The sequence below is a fragment of the Aulonocara stuartgranti genome (assembly GCF_965226115.1).
Source record: "Aulonocara stuartgranti genome assembly, chromosome: 22".
Lineage (NCBI taxonomy): Eukaryota > Metazoa > Chordata > Actinopteri > Cichliformes > Cichlidae > Aulonocara > Aulonocara stuartgranti.
Genome location: NC_138957.1, coordinates 15,578,545 through 15,595,131, shown reverse-complemented (window position 1 = coordinate 15,595,131; position 16,587 = coordinate 15,578,545). Strand labels below are relative to the sequence as shown.

Sequence of the window (16,587 nt, the reverse complement as noted above, 5' to 3'; positions counted from 1 at the left end):
AAGATGGAGAAGCAGCTTCAGCAAAACAACGTTGGTGAAGTCTGGAGAGGCCTCAGAACCATCTCGGGCCACAAACATCAGAACTCTCTGCCTGGGAGGGATGTGAGATGGGCAAATGAACTGAATCATTTCTTCAACAGATTTGATTCATCCATGAGGCAGTCTACAACATCGGCTGCAGACTCACCCACCCCCACTGCTGCTGTTCCACCTCTGACACCTCAGACACTTCACACCTTTACTCACCCTGCTCACTCCCCCCCACCCCCAATAACAGCAGCCAATACACACTCCACACAAGGCTCCAGCCTGTATCTCTCAACCACCCAGGTTAGGAGGGAACTGAGGAGGATTAAAGCCAAGAAGGCAGCGGGCCCAGATGGCATCAGCTCAAGGGTCGTCAGGTCCTGCGCGGACCAACTGTGTGGGGTGATGGAGCACCTCTTCAACCTGAGCCTGAGGCTGGGGAGAGTCCCACAGCTCTGGAAAACCTCCTGTGTTGTACCAGTGCCAAAGACTTCACACCCCAAGGACCTCAACAGCTACAGGCCGGTGGCTCTGACATCCCACCTGATGAAGACCCTGGAGCGGCTGGTCCTGGCTCAGCTTCAGCACCTGCTGAGCTCATCACTGGACCCACTTCAGTTTGCCTACCAGCCTGGCATTGGAGGGGATGATGCCGTCAATTACCACCTACACCGTTCCCTCACTTACCTGGAGACCGCTGGGAGCACTATGAGAATCATGTTCTTTGATTTCTCCAGTGCCTTCAACACCATTCCTCCCTCGGTCCTGAAGGACAAGCTGGAGAACTCTGGAGTGGACCATCACTTCCCTACCTGGATTTTGGACTACCTCACCGATCGACCACAGTATGTGAGAACTCAGGGCTGTGTGTCAGACAGGGTCATCTGCAGTACGGGGGCCCCACAGGGAACGGTTCTGGCTCCGTTCCTCTTCACCATCTACACTGCAGACTTCTCCCACAACTCCACCCAGTGCTTCCTGCAGAAGTTCTCTGATGACTTTGCACTAGTCGGCCTCATCACTGATGGGGACGACAAGGAGTACAGAGGACTGACCCAAGACTTTGTGGAATGGTGCCAGCTGAACTACCTCCACATCAACACCAGTAAAACCAAGGAGCTGGTAACCACTGAACATCCAAGGTATGGACATTGAGGCTGTGGACAGCTACAGGTACCTTGGTGTTCATCTGAACAACAAACTGGACTGGACTCATAATTCAGACGCCCTCTACAGGAAAGGGCAGAGCAGGCTGTACCTGCTGCGGAGACTCAGGTCGTTTGGAGTAGAGGGCCCACTCCTGAAGACCTTCTATGACTCTGTGGTGGCATCAGCTATCTTTTACGGTGTGGTCTGCTGGGGTGGCAACAGCTCTGCTGGGGACAGGAAGAGACTGAACAGGCTGATTAGAAGGGCCAGCTCTGTTCTAGGATGCCCTCTGGACCCAGTGGAGGTGGTGAGTGACAGGAGAACGGCGGCTAAGCTGTCATCCCTGATGGACAACATCTCCCACCTCATGCAGGAGACTGTGACAGCACTGAGCAGCTCCTTCAGTGGCAGGCTGCGGCACCCACAGTGTGGGACGGAGAGATTTCACAGCTCTTTCCTCCCCACTGCTGTCAGACTCCACAGCAAAGACTCCAACTGATCAAACACACACATCCACACATGTGCAATAACACTAAGTGCAACACTCTTTTTCTGACAAAGTTGTATTTTTACTCAGTTGTATAAAGCATTTGTATTCTATTTTTATCCTGTTGTATATTTTATTCTATTTATTCTACTGTATATAGTATTTTATTTTATTCTATTCTGTACAGTTGGGTACAGTATTTTATTCTTATTGTATTCTAATTTTTGCTATATAACTTTTGCACTGTCCACTTCCTGCTGTGACAAAACAGTTTCCCACGTGTGGGACTAATAAAGGTTATCTTATCTTATCTTATCTTAAAACACTGTCCATCCATTATGTAGACCTGCGTGTCATTTGCAGAGTTGTGCGAGCTTCCATTGAATCCCAGCTCACATTAGATCTGATGACTTTCCCACATAGTCAGTTCTTGTTTGCAAAATGCTTCTTGTTCCTACTATCAGTTTTCCTAACTTTAATATTCTCCAGATGTCCTCCTGTTTTCCAAAAACCTCCACTTTTACTTGCTCTTAGTTCTCAAGATCTTCTCAAAGGAATGCCTGTCAATCAGAAAGAGAATATCTTTATTTCACGGGACCATAAACCTCCTTTTGTGCTTAAATACCTGAAACATTTCTGTGAGTAATGCCTGCACAGAAATATATTTGGTAAAAATCACATAAATGATGTATTGGCTCAGATTATAAAGGTATACTCAAAGAACACATTGATGCATAATATTAATTACTGCAGTGGGAATCTGGACCAGTAGCAGATTCCCACTGCGATAACGCACTAACAAATTAAAGACTACACTCTCAGCCACATTAGAAGATTCACCTGTTCAACTGCTCCTTTATGCAAATATCTAATCAGCCAATCACTTGCCAGCAACTCTTTCCATTCAAATATCCACTTAGAAGCAGCTCTGGGTGAAAACGCCTTCTTGATGCCAGACATCAGAAAGGTCTGAGCCTGGTTGCTTCCAGCAGATTAAAGGCAACAGTACCTCAAATAACCAGTTGTTACAACCAAGGCATGCAGAAGAGCATCTCTGAATGCACAAAGTGTCAGCAGAAGACCACCCCGGGTCACACTCATGTCAACTAAGAACAGGAAACCGAAGCTACGATTCGCAAATGCTCATTAAAAACAGAAGATTTGAAAAACATTGCCTGGTCTGATGAGCCTGGTTTGGCATGCAGATGGTAGGGTCAGACTTTTGTTTAAACAACAGAAAAGCATGGTTCAATCTTGCCAATATGAATGATTCAGGCTGGTCTTAGTGTACCAACTGAGCATTGTTTAAACGCAGCCTACTTGAGTTTTGTTGTAGACCATGTCCATCCCTTTATGACCCCAGTATACCCTTCTTCTCATAGCTGCTTTCAGCAGGATAACGTTGTATGTCACAAAGCTCAAATGATCTCAAACTGGTTCCTTAAATACTGGAATGAATTCACTCTACTCAAATGACCTCCACAGTTATCAGATCCCAATCCAACAGAGCACCTGTGCAGCAACTGTGTGATGCTGTTATGTCAATATGGGCCAAAATCTCTGAGGAATGTTTCCAGCAGCTTGTTGAATCCGTACTACCAGAGAATGAAAGCAGCTCTTAAGGCTAAATGAGGTCCAACCTGGTACTGGAAAGGTGTACCTAATAAAAAATAGTGTGTCCATGTGTGCGTTATTGCAGTTTGCTTTAATAGTCTCAGATTGATCAAATATATTCTGATTTCTGTGCAGTATAGTCAATGCGTGCTGCGAGTACTGTTAATGGAGGCAAAGTCAGGTTATTAATCTTACTTTCTTGGACACTTGGAAGAAAAATGAAAATGTGTGAAAAAAGAAGTGGGACATGGTGACAAGCAGGCATCCTGTTGCCTCAATCATCAGTTATTCTGACTTAGAGAAAAGAGGACCTTTATTAGTTACACTCCTGTGCCAACTAAAGGGATCGCTGGAGGTCAGAATGACCCAACCCTGAACTCTTAAAGGAACTGAAACTTAAGATGTAAAAGACAGAATTTAAATAGTAAAAATGGCAGACCAGACTGTTGTGCCGTTTGCCATTTGAAAATGTGTTGGTTTTTACAGTCAGGACCTAACTTACATTTAGTAATATTTGTAATCAAAGTCGGTGGCAAAAATCCAATTACATCGTCACTCCATAATCAAATAGATAATTTCAGAACATTTGCAATACAAAAATAATTCATGTAATATTACAATGATGTCTGTTGTTTAAAACTTTCCACTGTAAAATATGAAATTTCATAACATCTACAATTAAAGGAAGATTTCACAGATGAGTTCAGTATCATAAATTTAGCACCAGAACATATTTTCTTTTTCTTTATGCTTTTTTTAATGTTCTGTTTATAAACAAATATCCAAAATTTAAAAAATCACCATTGATGATTTTTAAATATGAATCAAAAACAATCACCATCATCTTTTTGTGAACAGGTATATTTGTGTTTCACCTCCTGTTTTTTACTAAGCTGTTTTTCCTCCCTGTGGTTTCTTCTTCTTTTTTAAAAAATAATTTCCCCCAATATTATTAAGAAATTGTAGAGGCACTAAAGGTTAAACTACTTTCATGCATCTACATTTTCACTAATGAACATGAAAATTACTTTTATGAACTTTAAACCTCCTGATCACAGAGCCTGTTATAGTACCATATGTCACGGTCCGCGGAAGTAGACTGTGTTGGAGTGAGATGGAGGGCCCAAATGCACACCCAAAAGGAGACAGAACTGACTTTAAACAAAAGGCGAGCCGTTTATTAGGCTGAAAAAACATGAATACAAAAACAAAGCAAGGTGAACAGGGGGTGAGAACTAAAACTAAAACCTAAACTGGGAAAACATAAACTGTGATGACTATGACAAAAGTGAACATGATTCTGAAGAGGTACATGCGAGGAACTATGAAGAGAAAACACGAAAAATGAACATGACCTGAACAGACTCATGAAAGACTTTAAACCTGAAGTTACTTAGAGGGAGGAAAACAGACGACCTGAATGAAAACACAGAGACTAAATACACGAAACTTTCTCGTATCCTTTAAATATGAGTTCATTTATTATTTTTTTAAATTATCTTTTTGAGCTTAATGTTCTAGCTCATTTTAAATAAATAAATAAAGACTTAAAATTGCTTGACCACCTCAATGGTTGTGTTGTGAGGCAAGATGTGGTTTGGCTGCTGAATGAACTTTTGCTGAAAAAGACATCCGTTTTAAAGATTACTCATCACATATGAATGAATAATATTAATAAGTTCAAACAGGCAAATCTGCTCATGTCCCGAAACGGACACACAGATACACACACAGATACACGTCCCAGTGTGCTCATATGATCAGAATTAACTCCAGGAGGCGGTCTTCTGTTAGGGTTAGGGTTGGCTATACAGTCCTCTCAGCACTCGCCTGTAGCTTCTCCCGGACAGTGCTGTCTTTCGGGGATTTGCTTCACAGTTTCGTCATTTGCTCAAATAGCTGTGTGTGAACTTTCACTTAGAAAGCCAAAGGACTACTTTTGGATTTTATTTTTTACGTCATCATCGGTCACATTTCGTTACTGACTGTCAACTCTGAGAAAGGTAAAAACTTTATTTATTGGCTACTGCGTGTCAGTCTGTGTTTCTGTGCGATGACGAGACTAAGAATGGTTTCACTGTCCCAACCTGTGTTGTTATTTTGCGGTCAAAGTATTTTTGAGTCTCCGGCTCCCTTTAAATTCATCCAAGTCATGCGTCTTGAGGCTCGTGCGCAATTGACCTCACTCATTACGCCAGCTCGTGCGCGGCCCCAGCTACTGTAGCTTGAAAGCTTGAACTGGAAAAAGTGGGCTGCCACCGGGAAATGGGCTGGCACACGTGTGTATGGGGGTGGTCGTGGAGCCTGAGCCGAAAACAGGACTGTCAGAGTCCAACTTTAGCAACCTAAAGCGTCTGATTATGCTCATCGACACATTACATTACTATAGAAAATCTATCTATCTATCTATCTATCTATCTATCTATCTATCTATCTATCTATCTATCTATCTATCTATCTATCTATCTACTGCATGTGACAGTTATTCCTTTTATGCCCCTTGTTTCCTTGGTTCAGAACACACTAAACAAAAGAAACATGAAATATTCAGAATGTGAGCTTTTACAGTGCGAGTTTGGGGTTAAAGGACAGTCCCAGGTGACATTACGGCAGCTGCTTAATAATTTAACCCAAGTGACTCAACACAGTGAATCTATGTCAAGTCATGGTTAGTTTGCCTTAATCTTCAACGGCGAAGTTGAACATTCTTACATTTTATTCATGAGGATAGTTTTCAAAAGCCTGAGCTCCATCATCTTCTTTTATGTAACATTCCTCTACCATCTAATGCTGCGCAGCCTTCTCCTCCAAACTCCCCTCCCCTCTTTATTGTACATCCAAATATTGTGAATATTTAAACAATGAAAACTGAGACTGCAGTATTAGTGGACCTTGGTGTCTGTGTGCACTCATGTTTTTGTTGTTAAAGTTGTATCCTAACATCCAGGGGACTTCCTCTATGTCCGATGAGTCACTGATTTCTTGCTATTTGGGGGTTAACCCCCCCCCCCACACACACACACACACACAGGCCTCTCAGTCACTCATAAACAATCAAGGGTAGAGAGCTGGAGAGAATACCAACTGGAAATCACCTACAGTTGTTTAGATATTTAAATAAAACACATTAGGGTTGCTGTTGGAGAGAAATTAAGCCCAAGCTGAAACCTTTAATTTCTTTCTCTTCCAGCTGTCTGTGGTGCTCGTCTTCTGGAGTCATGTTTTCCAAGGCCACTGCCAACTTCGTCCGTGAGATTGACCCCGAAGGACTTCTCATCCACGTCTCTCGAGTAAATGACTCTCACAAACTGGTTCCCATGGCCCTCGTGATCAAACGCAAGCGCTGGTTTTGGCAGAGACCCAGGTACCAACCAACAGATTTCACTCTCGGCGACTTGTTGCTGGGTGACAAGGAGCTCATCCCGGGTAGGTGTGCAGATTCAAACTTAAGTTGTTACAGGAAAAATGTCGTGCATGTGAGTTCCCAGACACATTTCAACAAAGCTGATATCGGGGTAACACCTTGTGTTTTTGCAGGAGTGTCAGAGTCAGAATTCTTGACCTACAAGGGGACATATGGAGCTAAACTTGCTAGTGATCTGGGCCCCGAAGCCGGCTCTGCAAGTATCAGACTGGAGGGGCGTGGCACTACCAAGCTCCAGTCATGTTTTGGCCAGCTGAAGAAAGAGGAGGTGAATGTGAAGAAGCTATTACTTGACTCGGACAACAGGTATGATGTAATATTTTAAAAGCTTTTTATTTTATTTTTAAAAACTGCTTTCACATATACAGGTTGTAATCAAAGATTAAGGAGATGAGGTCATCAATGGTGATGTAATGAACTCCTTATAAATGTGGACTTCAGGCATCACATGCTAAACACCTCAGACCACAGCGGCGTGGTGTCATTTTCCATTTGTCAATCAGTCTGTCTCAAACCATTAACACCAGCTTCTCTTCATATCAGGTCGGTGGACATGCAGCACGTGCTGGTGAGGCAGATAGAGAAGCGGGCTGAGGTGGTGGGGCTAGTGAAGGAGAGGATCTTCACCACCAGCCCCTGTTCCATCACCCAGACAAAAGTGGAAGAGTGCACCTTTCAAGGGGTGCTCGGGCTGGTTGGCATGCTGGGGAGTTCGGTTAAGGTAGGCCTCTTAAAAGCTTTTTTAGTCATGATGCCATGAGAGTTTTCAATAATTCTATCAGGTAAATTATTATCAGCATATGTCTTATTTTGTAGTTTGATCGCCATAAATTTGTGAAATTCTGTTTATGCACCCCCCAAAATATAAGAAAAAAAGAAATCAGTCAGCCTTCCTCTAATCAATCCTATATGTGTGTGTACAGGGAGTGCAGAATTATTAGGCAAATGAGTATTTTGTCCACATCATCCTCTTCATGCATGTTGTCTCACTCCAAGCTGTATAGGCTCGAAAGCCTACTACCAATTAAGCATATTAGGTGATGTGCATCTCTGTAATGAGAAGGGGTGTGGTCTAATGACATCAACACCCTATATCAGGTGTGCATAATTATTAGGCAACTCCCTTTCCTTTGGCAAAATGGGTCAAAAGAAGGACTTGACAGGCTCAGAAAAGTCAAAAATAGTGAGATATCTTGCAGAGGGATGCAGCAGTCTCAAAATTGCAAAGCTTCTGAAGCGTGATCATCGAACAATCAAGCGTTTCATTCAAAATAGTCAACAGGGTCGCAAGAAGCGTGTGGAAAATCCAAGGTGCAAAATAACTGCCCATGAACTGAGAAAAGTCAAGCGTGCAGCTGCCAAGATGCCACTTGCCACCAGTTTGGCCATATTTCAGAGCTGCAACATCACTGGAGTGCCCAAAAGCACAAGGTGTGCAAAACTCAGAGACATGGCCAAGGTAAGAAAGGCTGACAGACGACCACCACTGAACAAGACACACAAGCTGAAACGTCAAGACTGGGCCAAGAAATATCTCAAGACTGGTTTTTCTAAGGTTTTATGGACTGATGAAATGAGAGTGAGTCTTGATGGGCCAGATGGATGGGCCCGTGGCTGGATTGGTAAAGGGCAGAGAGCTCCAGTCCGACTCAGACGCCAGCAAGGTGGAGGTGGAGTACTGGTTTGGGCTGGTATCATCAAAGATGAGCTTGTGGGGCCTTCTCGGGTTGAGGATGGAGTCAAGCTCAATTCCCAGTCCTACTGCCAGTTTCTGGAAGACACCTTCTTCAAGCAGTGGTACAGGAAGAAGTCTGCATCCTTCAAGAAAAACATGATTTTCATGCAGGACAATGCTCCATCACACGCGTCCAAGTACTCCACAGCGTGGCTGGCAAGAAAGGGTATAAAAGAAGAAAAACTAATGACATGGCCTCCTTGTTCACCTGATCTGAACCCCATTGAGAACCTGTGGTCCATCATCAAATGTGAGATTTACAAGGAGGGAAAACAGTACACCTCTCTGAACAGTGTCTGGGAGGCTGTGGTTGCTGCTGCACGCAATGTTGATGGTGAACAGATCAAAACACTGACATAATCCATGGATGGCAGGCTTTTGAGTGTCCTTGCAAAGGAAGGTGGCTATATTGGTCGCTGATTTGTTTTTGTTTTGTTTTTGAATGTCAGAAATGTATATTGCCCTCTGAGTGGTAAATGCTGTGCAAACATTAATGTCATAACTCGACAAATATCTCGTAATCTGTGTTCAGGAGAAGCAACTGGAGTTTAGTCAGTATCACTGCCTTGCATTGCTTCACTTCTTCCTCTTATTGTAAAATAATAATTGATTTTGGAAATTTATGTCTAAAATATTAAATATTTAAAGGAATTATATAACCTCTTACAGATAGTAGACCATTGTTTTTCTTGTTCTCCTTCTTGTCTGTAAAAAACTGCATATTTTGCATGATTTAATAGCTTGTATATCACAAGTTATCAAGTTGTCTCCACAACACCGTGAGACACGTTACCAGTTGCTCATGTTTCTGTGAAGGAATTCTGGCCTACAACATTGCTTCATTTCATTTTGCACAGCTCTTTTGAAGTCCCACCACAGCATTTCAATCCGGTTAAGGTCCGGACTTTGACTGGGCCATTGCAACACCGTGATTCTTTAAAAAAAAAAAGAAAAAAAAAAGAAAAAGAAATGTATATTTGTGAATGTGGAGATGTTATATTGGTTTCACTGGTAAAAATAAATAATTGAAATGGGTATATATTTGAGCCCTGCAACAGACTGGCGACCTGTCCAGGGTGTACCCCGCCTTTCGCCCTATGACAGCTGGGATAGGCTCCAGCGCCCCCCGCGACCCTGAAAAGGATAAGCGGAAGCGAATGGATGGATGGATGGATGGATGGGTATATATTTGTTTTTTGTTAAGTTGCCTAATAATTATGCACAGTAATAGTCACCTGCACACACAGATATCCCCCTAAAATAGCTAAAACTAAAAACAAACTAAAAACTACTTCCAAAAACATTCAGCTTTGATATTAATGAGTTTTTTGGGTTCATTGAGAACATGGTTGTTGTTCAATAATAACATTATTCCTCAAAAATACAACTTGCCTAATAATTCTGCACTCCCTGTATATGTGTGCTCCCAGGTGTGTGTGAAGGACAGCAACAGCATTGAGATAGACAGCGATGTTTCTGTGGAGATCCCCTCTGGTACAGTCATCGCGTACAGCATCCTGGAACTGGAGGTTAAAAAAGACGGACAATACTGTGAGTGTGTGTGAGTGAGAGTGTGTGTGGTAAACCACATGTGTGGTTATGAACGTGAGAATGACAATATCACTTTAACATTCTGGTGTGATCTCACTTACCAAGCATACAACCAAATCACTGAAAAACTGCTGCTGTGTGTGGCAAAGGTTTTAAATGGATATCATAGCTTTTCTACGGTCTCTGCTTTGATTAAACACACATAGGTGTTTGCTTCAATGGCCTGAAGTTACCCTGCTGATATTTGTGTGATTATAATGGCAGTCTATAGGGATTGACTCATGTTTGGAACTAGCCTCAAGTGCAACTTTAGAAACTGGGACTCCATGTTGGCTTCATTTTTTTAGTTTCCTCTTGGGGCTAGCTTATATTGCCTGGAATGCCCAGGTGAGCTTCCGACAACTATCCTACAGCAGCCTCCAAGATGGCAGCGGTAGTATTTACAACAATGAAGCAATGATGCAGGTTGTATTCAATCAACAGTCTTATCAGTCTTTTTGTCCTCTGGCCATTTCCCCTGCCACGGATGAAATGCTCGCTTACAGGTATTGTACTGCTGTTAGAGACAGGAGAGGTTAATGAGGGTGTACATGCTCGTCAGGTGTTGTTGTAATTATAGTAACACGTGTAGCTGCCATCTACTTATGAAGAGGGTAATCTTTTATTGTGTGGATGCCTCAAAGGCATCCACACTATTGAGTTCCTGTTTCTCTTTATTCTTTATTCCACTATAATCTAGTTGCTTCCGTACGTTTTTTGGCACTTAACTACTCCCTCAGTTTTCAGCCAATTTTCACTGTTCAAACTTTTAAAAATTCTGCTGTTTCTGCTAATGGGTCCTATGACTTTTGGTGCTCATAACTTCTATACTTTTGAGATATTGAAAAATTTTTTTGCAATATTTTATGCCCATTTCTTCCACATTGTCAGTGGGGTCACTGATTTTCCTCGCCAGGTTGACCTGTGTTTTAGCTCAGTGAGATGAGATGCCGTTCTCAGACTGGGAGGCCCGGGTTCAAATCCCGCTTATGGTAACATTTCTTTAAGTTAACAGTTAAAGTTTTTTAACTCTTTTCAACACAAATTTCAGCCTTTTCACCCCTTTTCAGCAAATTTTTCAGTTTTTTCTACTGTTTTCAGAAAAAAACTTTTTTCAGCAGAAATTCTGCTCATTAACCTCTTTTCAGCCCAAATTCTGCTTATTCACCTCTTCTGCAAAGTTTTCAGCCTTTTCACCTCTTATCAGCACAATTCTCAGCAGCTCCTGCTCATTTCAGCAGATTTGTCAGGCTCTCCACCTCTTCTTTGTGAGAATAAGTTTGGCTCAGTGAGATGAGTAGCCGCCTTGAGACCAGGAGGGCCAGCAAAAATTTCTCCGTCTTTACCCCTTTCAGTAGAATTTTTGGCTTTTCACCACTTTTCAGCAAAAATTTTCTGCTTCTTCACCTGTTTTCAGCAGAATTTTCAGTTTCTTCACCGCCATATAACTTTTTGCAAGTTTTCAACTTTTTCAGCTTTTTCAGCAGACAACTTCAGCGTTAAGGCATCCACACAGCATTTTCGCAGGAAATGTAAATTTTTCTAGTTTTATCTCAGTTTACCATCTCCTGTCCAGCCATTTTGCTGCTGCTATGTGTGTGTGTATGTGTGTATCAGATAGGACACACTATATTACACCCATACATGGAAGCCGCACTATAAAGAGCAGTTATTCTTCTTGACTTAGATGCTTTGAAAGGGAAAATAAAATGTTGGGAATAGAAGTGTTAGTGATAGATAGCCAAACATGGTTAGAGGATAGAATAGCAACAGTAAGTTCTTCTGTTTACACACTCAATAATCAGATAACATTTGTGTGTGATATGTGTTTGCCCATGTGTTTATGATGTTTTCTGTATTTTTCAGACATATGTCTACAACCTGGTGCAATTGGAGGCTTTGAGTCAGACTCCATCTCGAGGTCCTGGCCTTCTGATGATTGCTTCGACACAGTGGATGGAAAGTGCAACGAGCAGAAGGTTCCACAGAAAGCCCCCCTTATTGCACTTCATAATGGTTTGTCCCTTCATTCATACATTCACACAATTACTTGTTGATGGAAAAAAATATAACAAATGAAACACAGTAGACTTATGGCAAACCGAGGAAGGTTCCTTTTTGTCCCAAATACAAGTTATTTTATCCGTCTCACTGAAACGTTGCCTATGCCGTTGCATTTTGTGGTTTATTCTCAAACATTATAGCTGAGCTGACTTTCCTCAGTAGTAAACACTGCCACTAAAACTAGCTGTAATACCTAAAAAAATGATTATGACAATATGAAAGAACAGCAGTCACATGGTTATAATAATCGATAATAAACAAACAGTATCTTCTGGTTTGTTGCAGAATCGCAGGAAAAAGTCCTTTCTCCTCTGGCAAAGCTCCCCCAGCCGACCCAATGGGCTTTATTCAAGAAGCTCCAAGAAACTCTGAATGACAGTGCTGCTCTGTCATATCTGCAGCTTGTGGTGAGTGAAACTGGTAATGCCCTGTAGACCAAAACAAATTTCCCACGTGTGGGACTAATAAAGGTTATCTTATCTTATCTTATCTTATCTTATCTTATCTTATCTTATCTTCGTGGTGACCACTAGCCAGTCGGCTAAAATAGTCTGTCTTGCGGTTGTGTGAATAAATGTGTAACCACAGCATCCCAAAATGTTTATTTTTCCTTCTAATCTGAAGCCCTTTTTCTATGTCAGCTTGAAGATTTGTGTAGCAATGAAATACACAATGGGACCCCAAAAGAAGAGCAGCCCAGTGCAGAGAGTCCCACTGAAAGCACCCTAAATGCAGCGCACCTGTTGGTCAGTGCCATGGAAGGTAAGAGGAAGTTACAGACAAAAAAAAGCTCAGCATACAAAGCAGTGCTGCAGATTTTTTTTTTTTTTTTTAGTGGGTTTAACCTCATCATGTGTTCTGTTTAATGTTTTTATAGAGTTGCCCAAAGAAACTCTGGAACTTCTGAGCAAGAGCGCTCCTGACTTTCTGCAGGCTTTCAACATGCTGGTTAGCTAACTTGTTTCAGTTTAGTACACATTGTTGGTAATGATTGGTACCATGATTAGTACATTGGTGGTTGAGTTATTTCAATAATTCAATATTTACGTAGAACACACTCACACACAAAAGAAAACTATGTATTAAAAATAAATTTTACATCTCTAAACATGACAAGCACCTGTTTAGCTTAGTATAAACGGGGAACTAGCTAGCCTATCTCTGTTCCAGAGGTGTCAAAATACACACCTATCTGACCTTCTAAAGTTCAATTAATAATAATATTTCTACTTTATGTATTTTTTACCCCCCAAAATTCCTTGTGACTTTCTGGTGGCTGCTTTAACCAGGCTAGCTATGCTAAGCTAACTACAACCAATTATGAGGTTTTAGCTCTATATCTAATGTTATGACATAAATTTATAGTATTTATTAAACCATTTCATCTTTCTTTATTTTAGTTCTTTGAGGAAAGTAGAATTCGAATCTGTAAACCAACATTTTGCAACAAAAAACTTGTCCACTGATCCACCTACCTATCTCCCCAGGTGTGCAAGCTAAAGAGCAGCGATGTTCTCAACATTCAGTCTCTTCCTGCCCTGCTGCAGGATAACCAGGCCTTTCAGCTGGCAGAGCAGTTACTTTCCTCTGCCAGTGTGATGCTAAGAAGAGACGCTGACCTCCTGTGGATGGAAACCAGAGATAATGCAGGAGTCCTACCAGTGGTCCTCTTCCTCAGCATCCATGGATTGTGTTTGCTCTGCAATGCACTTTAATAGTTGTAGTGCCTGAGTGTGCACTCCCTCTCCTTTTTTATTGATTGTATTTGCACCATTTCTTTTTTTATTTTAAAATCTTATTACATGTAAGCTTGCTATCGTTTGTTACAAGACTTTTTCATATTATTATCATTATTACTTTTAAAACATTGCTTTAGATTTATTACAGAGCAGGGGAAATTTTTTTTTTCATAAATATGTTTTTATTATCTAAAACAAACATTGTATAACATGTATTTTGAAAAAAAGAAATATATATTGATAGATAGTGATTAATTGAAGGAGGATTTGATATATTGTGGGGAAGCCCTGATATGATATATTGTTTCATTTTCTTACTTTTCACAGAGTTTGATTAGACACCTTAGCAGGGGTCTCGAACTCCAGTCCTTGAGGGCTGGTGTCCTGAAACTTTTACATGTGTCCCTGTTGCAACACACCCGAATAAAATTAGTAGGTCATTAGCAAGAGTATAGAACTTGATTGCATGCTGAAGTGGCAACCCATAACCCTACTCAAGTATAAGTGTTTGGAAAAATGTACTTCTAAAAGTACTTTTATTGCACCAGGTTCATTCACTCATGAGCTACTGTAACATGAATCACATGGCTGAATTGTTTCTATAGAGTCTTGCTAATGATGTATTCATGTGTGTTGCAACAGGGACACATGGAAACATTTCAGGACAGCGGCCCTGGAGGACTTGAGTTCGAGACAACTGCCTTACAGTAATCTGTCCTACAAGTTCAATCCAGACGTTCTTATCTGCTAGTTTTTGGTACACAGTTTTTTTTAAATTTTTTAGTAAATCTCATCGTTTAGAAAATTTACTAACCAGGGATCACTTGAAAGGCGATTAAGCTAAAGGTAGTTCAAATTTCTCAGCTCAAGAAATGTTTACATGTTGATGATTTTATACAGAAGCGTTGAGCTGCCACCCAGGGAAAAGAAAAATAGAGCTATATCACATTATAACGTGAAACGTTTATTGATCTAACAATATACTTTATATGTTTGTACAATATATCTTTCACATTTGAACAACATAATATCATGTTATTACAATAAACATAATTATCACGTTATAACAAAAAACCGTTTACGTTCGTACAATATAAATATTATATTGTACAAACGTGATAATTATGTATATTGTAATAACGTGATATTATGTTATTCAAACGTAAAAAAGGATATTGTACTAACATTAAAATATATGTAACAAACAACAAAAGTATATTTTTAGATTTTTCATGTCATAACGTAATATAGCTCTGTTTTTCTTTTGCCTAGCTGGCAGCTCTACACTTCTGCAATTTTAAGCTTTTCAATTAACATAAAAAAATTGAAGTTTGTTCCATGCCTATGGTATATAAAATAACTAGCCTTTCCATATCTATGTGGTGAAAAACATGCTACATGCCAATTCATGCAAGGATTTTTAATTTTAAATGGTACGGCATTGTATTGCTGCTCATCTTAATAATCAAAATAGCATTAAACTTTTTTTTTTACTTAAAGAAAGCTTTATTTTTAATATTCTCTTGAAGACCAGACTTTGTTAAAACAAGCTACACTATAAAATACAGTATTGACATTTTTAAAAAGTAGAGCTTTTATTAAGAAGATCGTGTGTTTTCATATATGAACTATATGTTTTTATGACATTCCTTTTCTCATGACCTTACTGGTACTTACTTTCTAATTTATTGTTAAGAAAGACTATATTACTGGGCTTTCAAAGAAAGTGTTTTGCATGTAGTTGTCTGTATCAAAGTATATCATTTTGATAACACGGAAAGCAAAAATAAAACTTTTATATTTTCTGTGAATTGTGTCCTCCATAGAAAAATAAATGTGATGCAAGCTACATTTTATTGTACACGTTTAGAGAAAGTAGTGCATTGGGGGATTTCTGTATTGAAAACTATAAATGATCATCTTTTACATTTACATTTTTGGAAATTAAGAACGAGTGTGGTGTAGTCGCTGTGTATCAGTGAGGTATCGATACAGATTATTTACACCATTTCTAATTATCTTAAATTAGTGTTTACTTATTTTTTTTACATTACAGTAAGCACCGTAACTTTCTTATAGTTCCACCATAGCTTTTAAGGTTACTATTTACTGACAGCTACAAACTGTAGGTAAGAAAGTGTTTGACATCTTCAGTGTGCTTTTTTTCATAGGTTCAAAAAGTTTCTCCAACTCTGAGATTCCAAACCACAAAGGCGTGATGAAAGGTGTATCTTGGATTTTAGTCAGAGTTTGTGCAAATATTTAATAATGATTAAATATTCTAAGGTCTTACAAACATTAAATCACTTTTAACTTTAACATTATTACACATCATGCTGTAGCTGTAATTTACATTTTAGAAGTGATTATTTTAGCTGAGTCATGTTTAATAAGATCTTATAAGTTAGTAGCTGAGTGAGTTATTAGTAGTTGTGACATTATTTAACAACATTTACCAAGGACTTTACCATACTTTACCAAGTACAAATACTAATACTACTACAATTTTCAGGTATCTGTAGTTTCTTCTCCTTACATTTTGGTCAAATAAAATAAAATAAAAATACAGATTTGTTTTTCCTTTGGTAAAGGTTAAATTACAAAAAATGAAATAAAATGTGTTTTTAATTTAATATGATTATTTAATTTCTTGTTATTAATATTATTATTTTATATTATTATATAACTTTTGTTAAAATTAAAAAATATCTGATAGAGAAATTATCTGGTAAAGAAATTAAAAAAAAAAAGAATCCCA

The 16,587-nt window shown here is 39.7% G+C and overlaps 1 protein-coding gene across 1 annotated transcript; it reads left to right on the top strand.

The window, feature by feature from the left end:
• The first annotated feature begins 5,088 nt into the window (after positions 1 to 5,088).
• Positions 5,089 to 15,634, top strand: LOC309699300 (gasdermin-E-like). The gene is made up of 10 exons (XM_082522274.1): positions 5,089 to 5,280; positions 6,468 to 6,703; positions 6,815 to 7,007; positions 7,245 to 7,422; positions 9,867 to 9,987; positions 11,893 to 12,042; positions 12,376 to 12,497; positions 12,732 to 12,852; positions 12,968 to 13,038; positions 13,578 to 15,634. Exons 2-10 carry the CDS (start codon positions 6,496 to 6,498, stop codon positions 13,803 to 13,805), a joined length of 1,392 nt encoding a protein of 463 aa, XP_082378400.1. The 5' UTR covers positions 5,089 to 5,280; positions 6,468 to 6,495; the 3' UTR covers positions 13,806 to 15,634.
• The last annotated feature ends 953 nt before the right edge of the window (positions 15,635 to 16,587 follow it).

Coding starts and splice junctions, on each gene's coding strand:
- LOC309699300 (XM_082522274.1), top strand. CDS start 6,496: ATGTTTTCCAAGGCCACTGCCAACTTCGTCCGTGAGATTGACCCCGAA. Junction 7,423..9,866: donor TGCTGGGGAGTTCGGTTAAG/GTAGGCCTCTTA, acceptor GTGTGCTCCCAG/GTGTGTGTGAAGGACAGCAA. Junction 12,853..12,967: donor GTTGGTCAGTGCCATGGAAG/GTAAGAGGAAGT, acceptor ATGTTTTTATAG/AGTTGCCCAAAGAAACTCTG.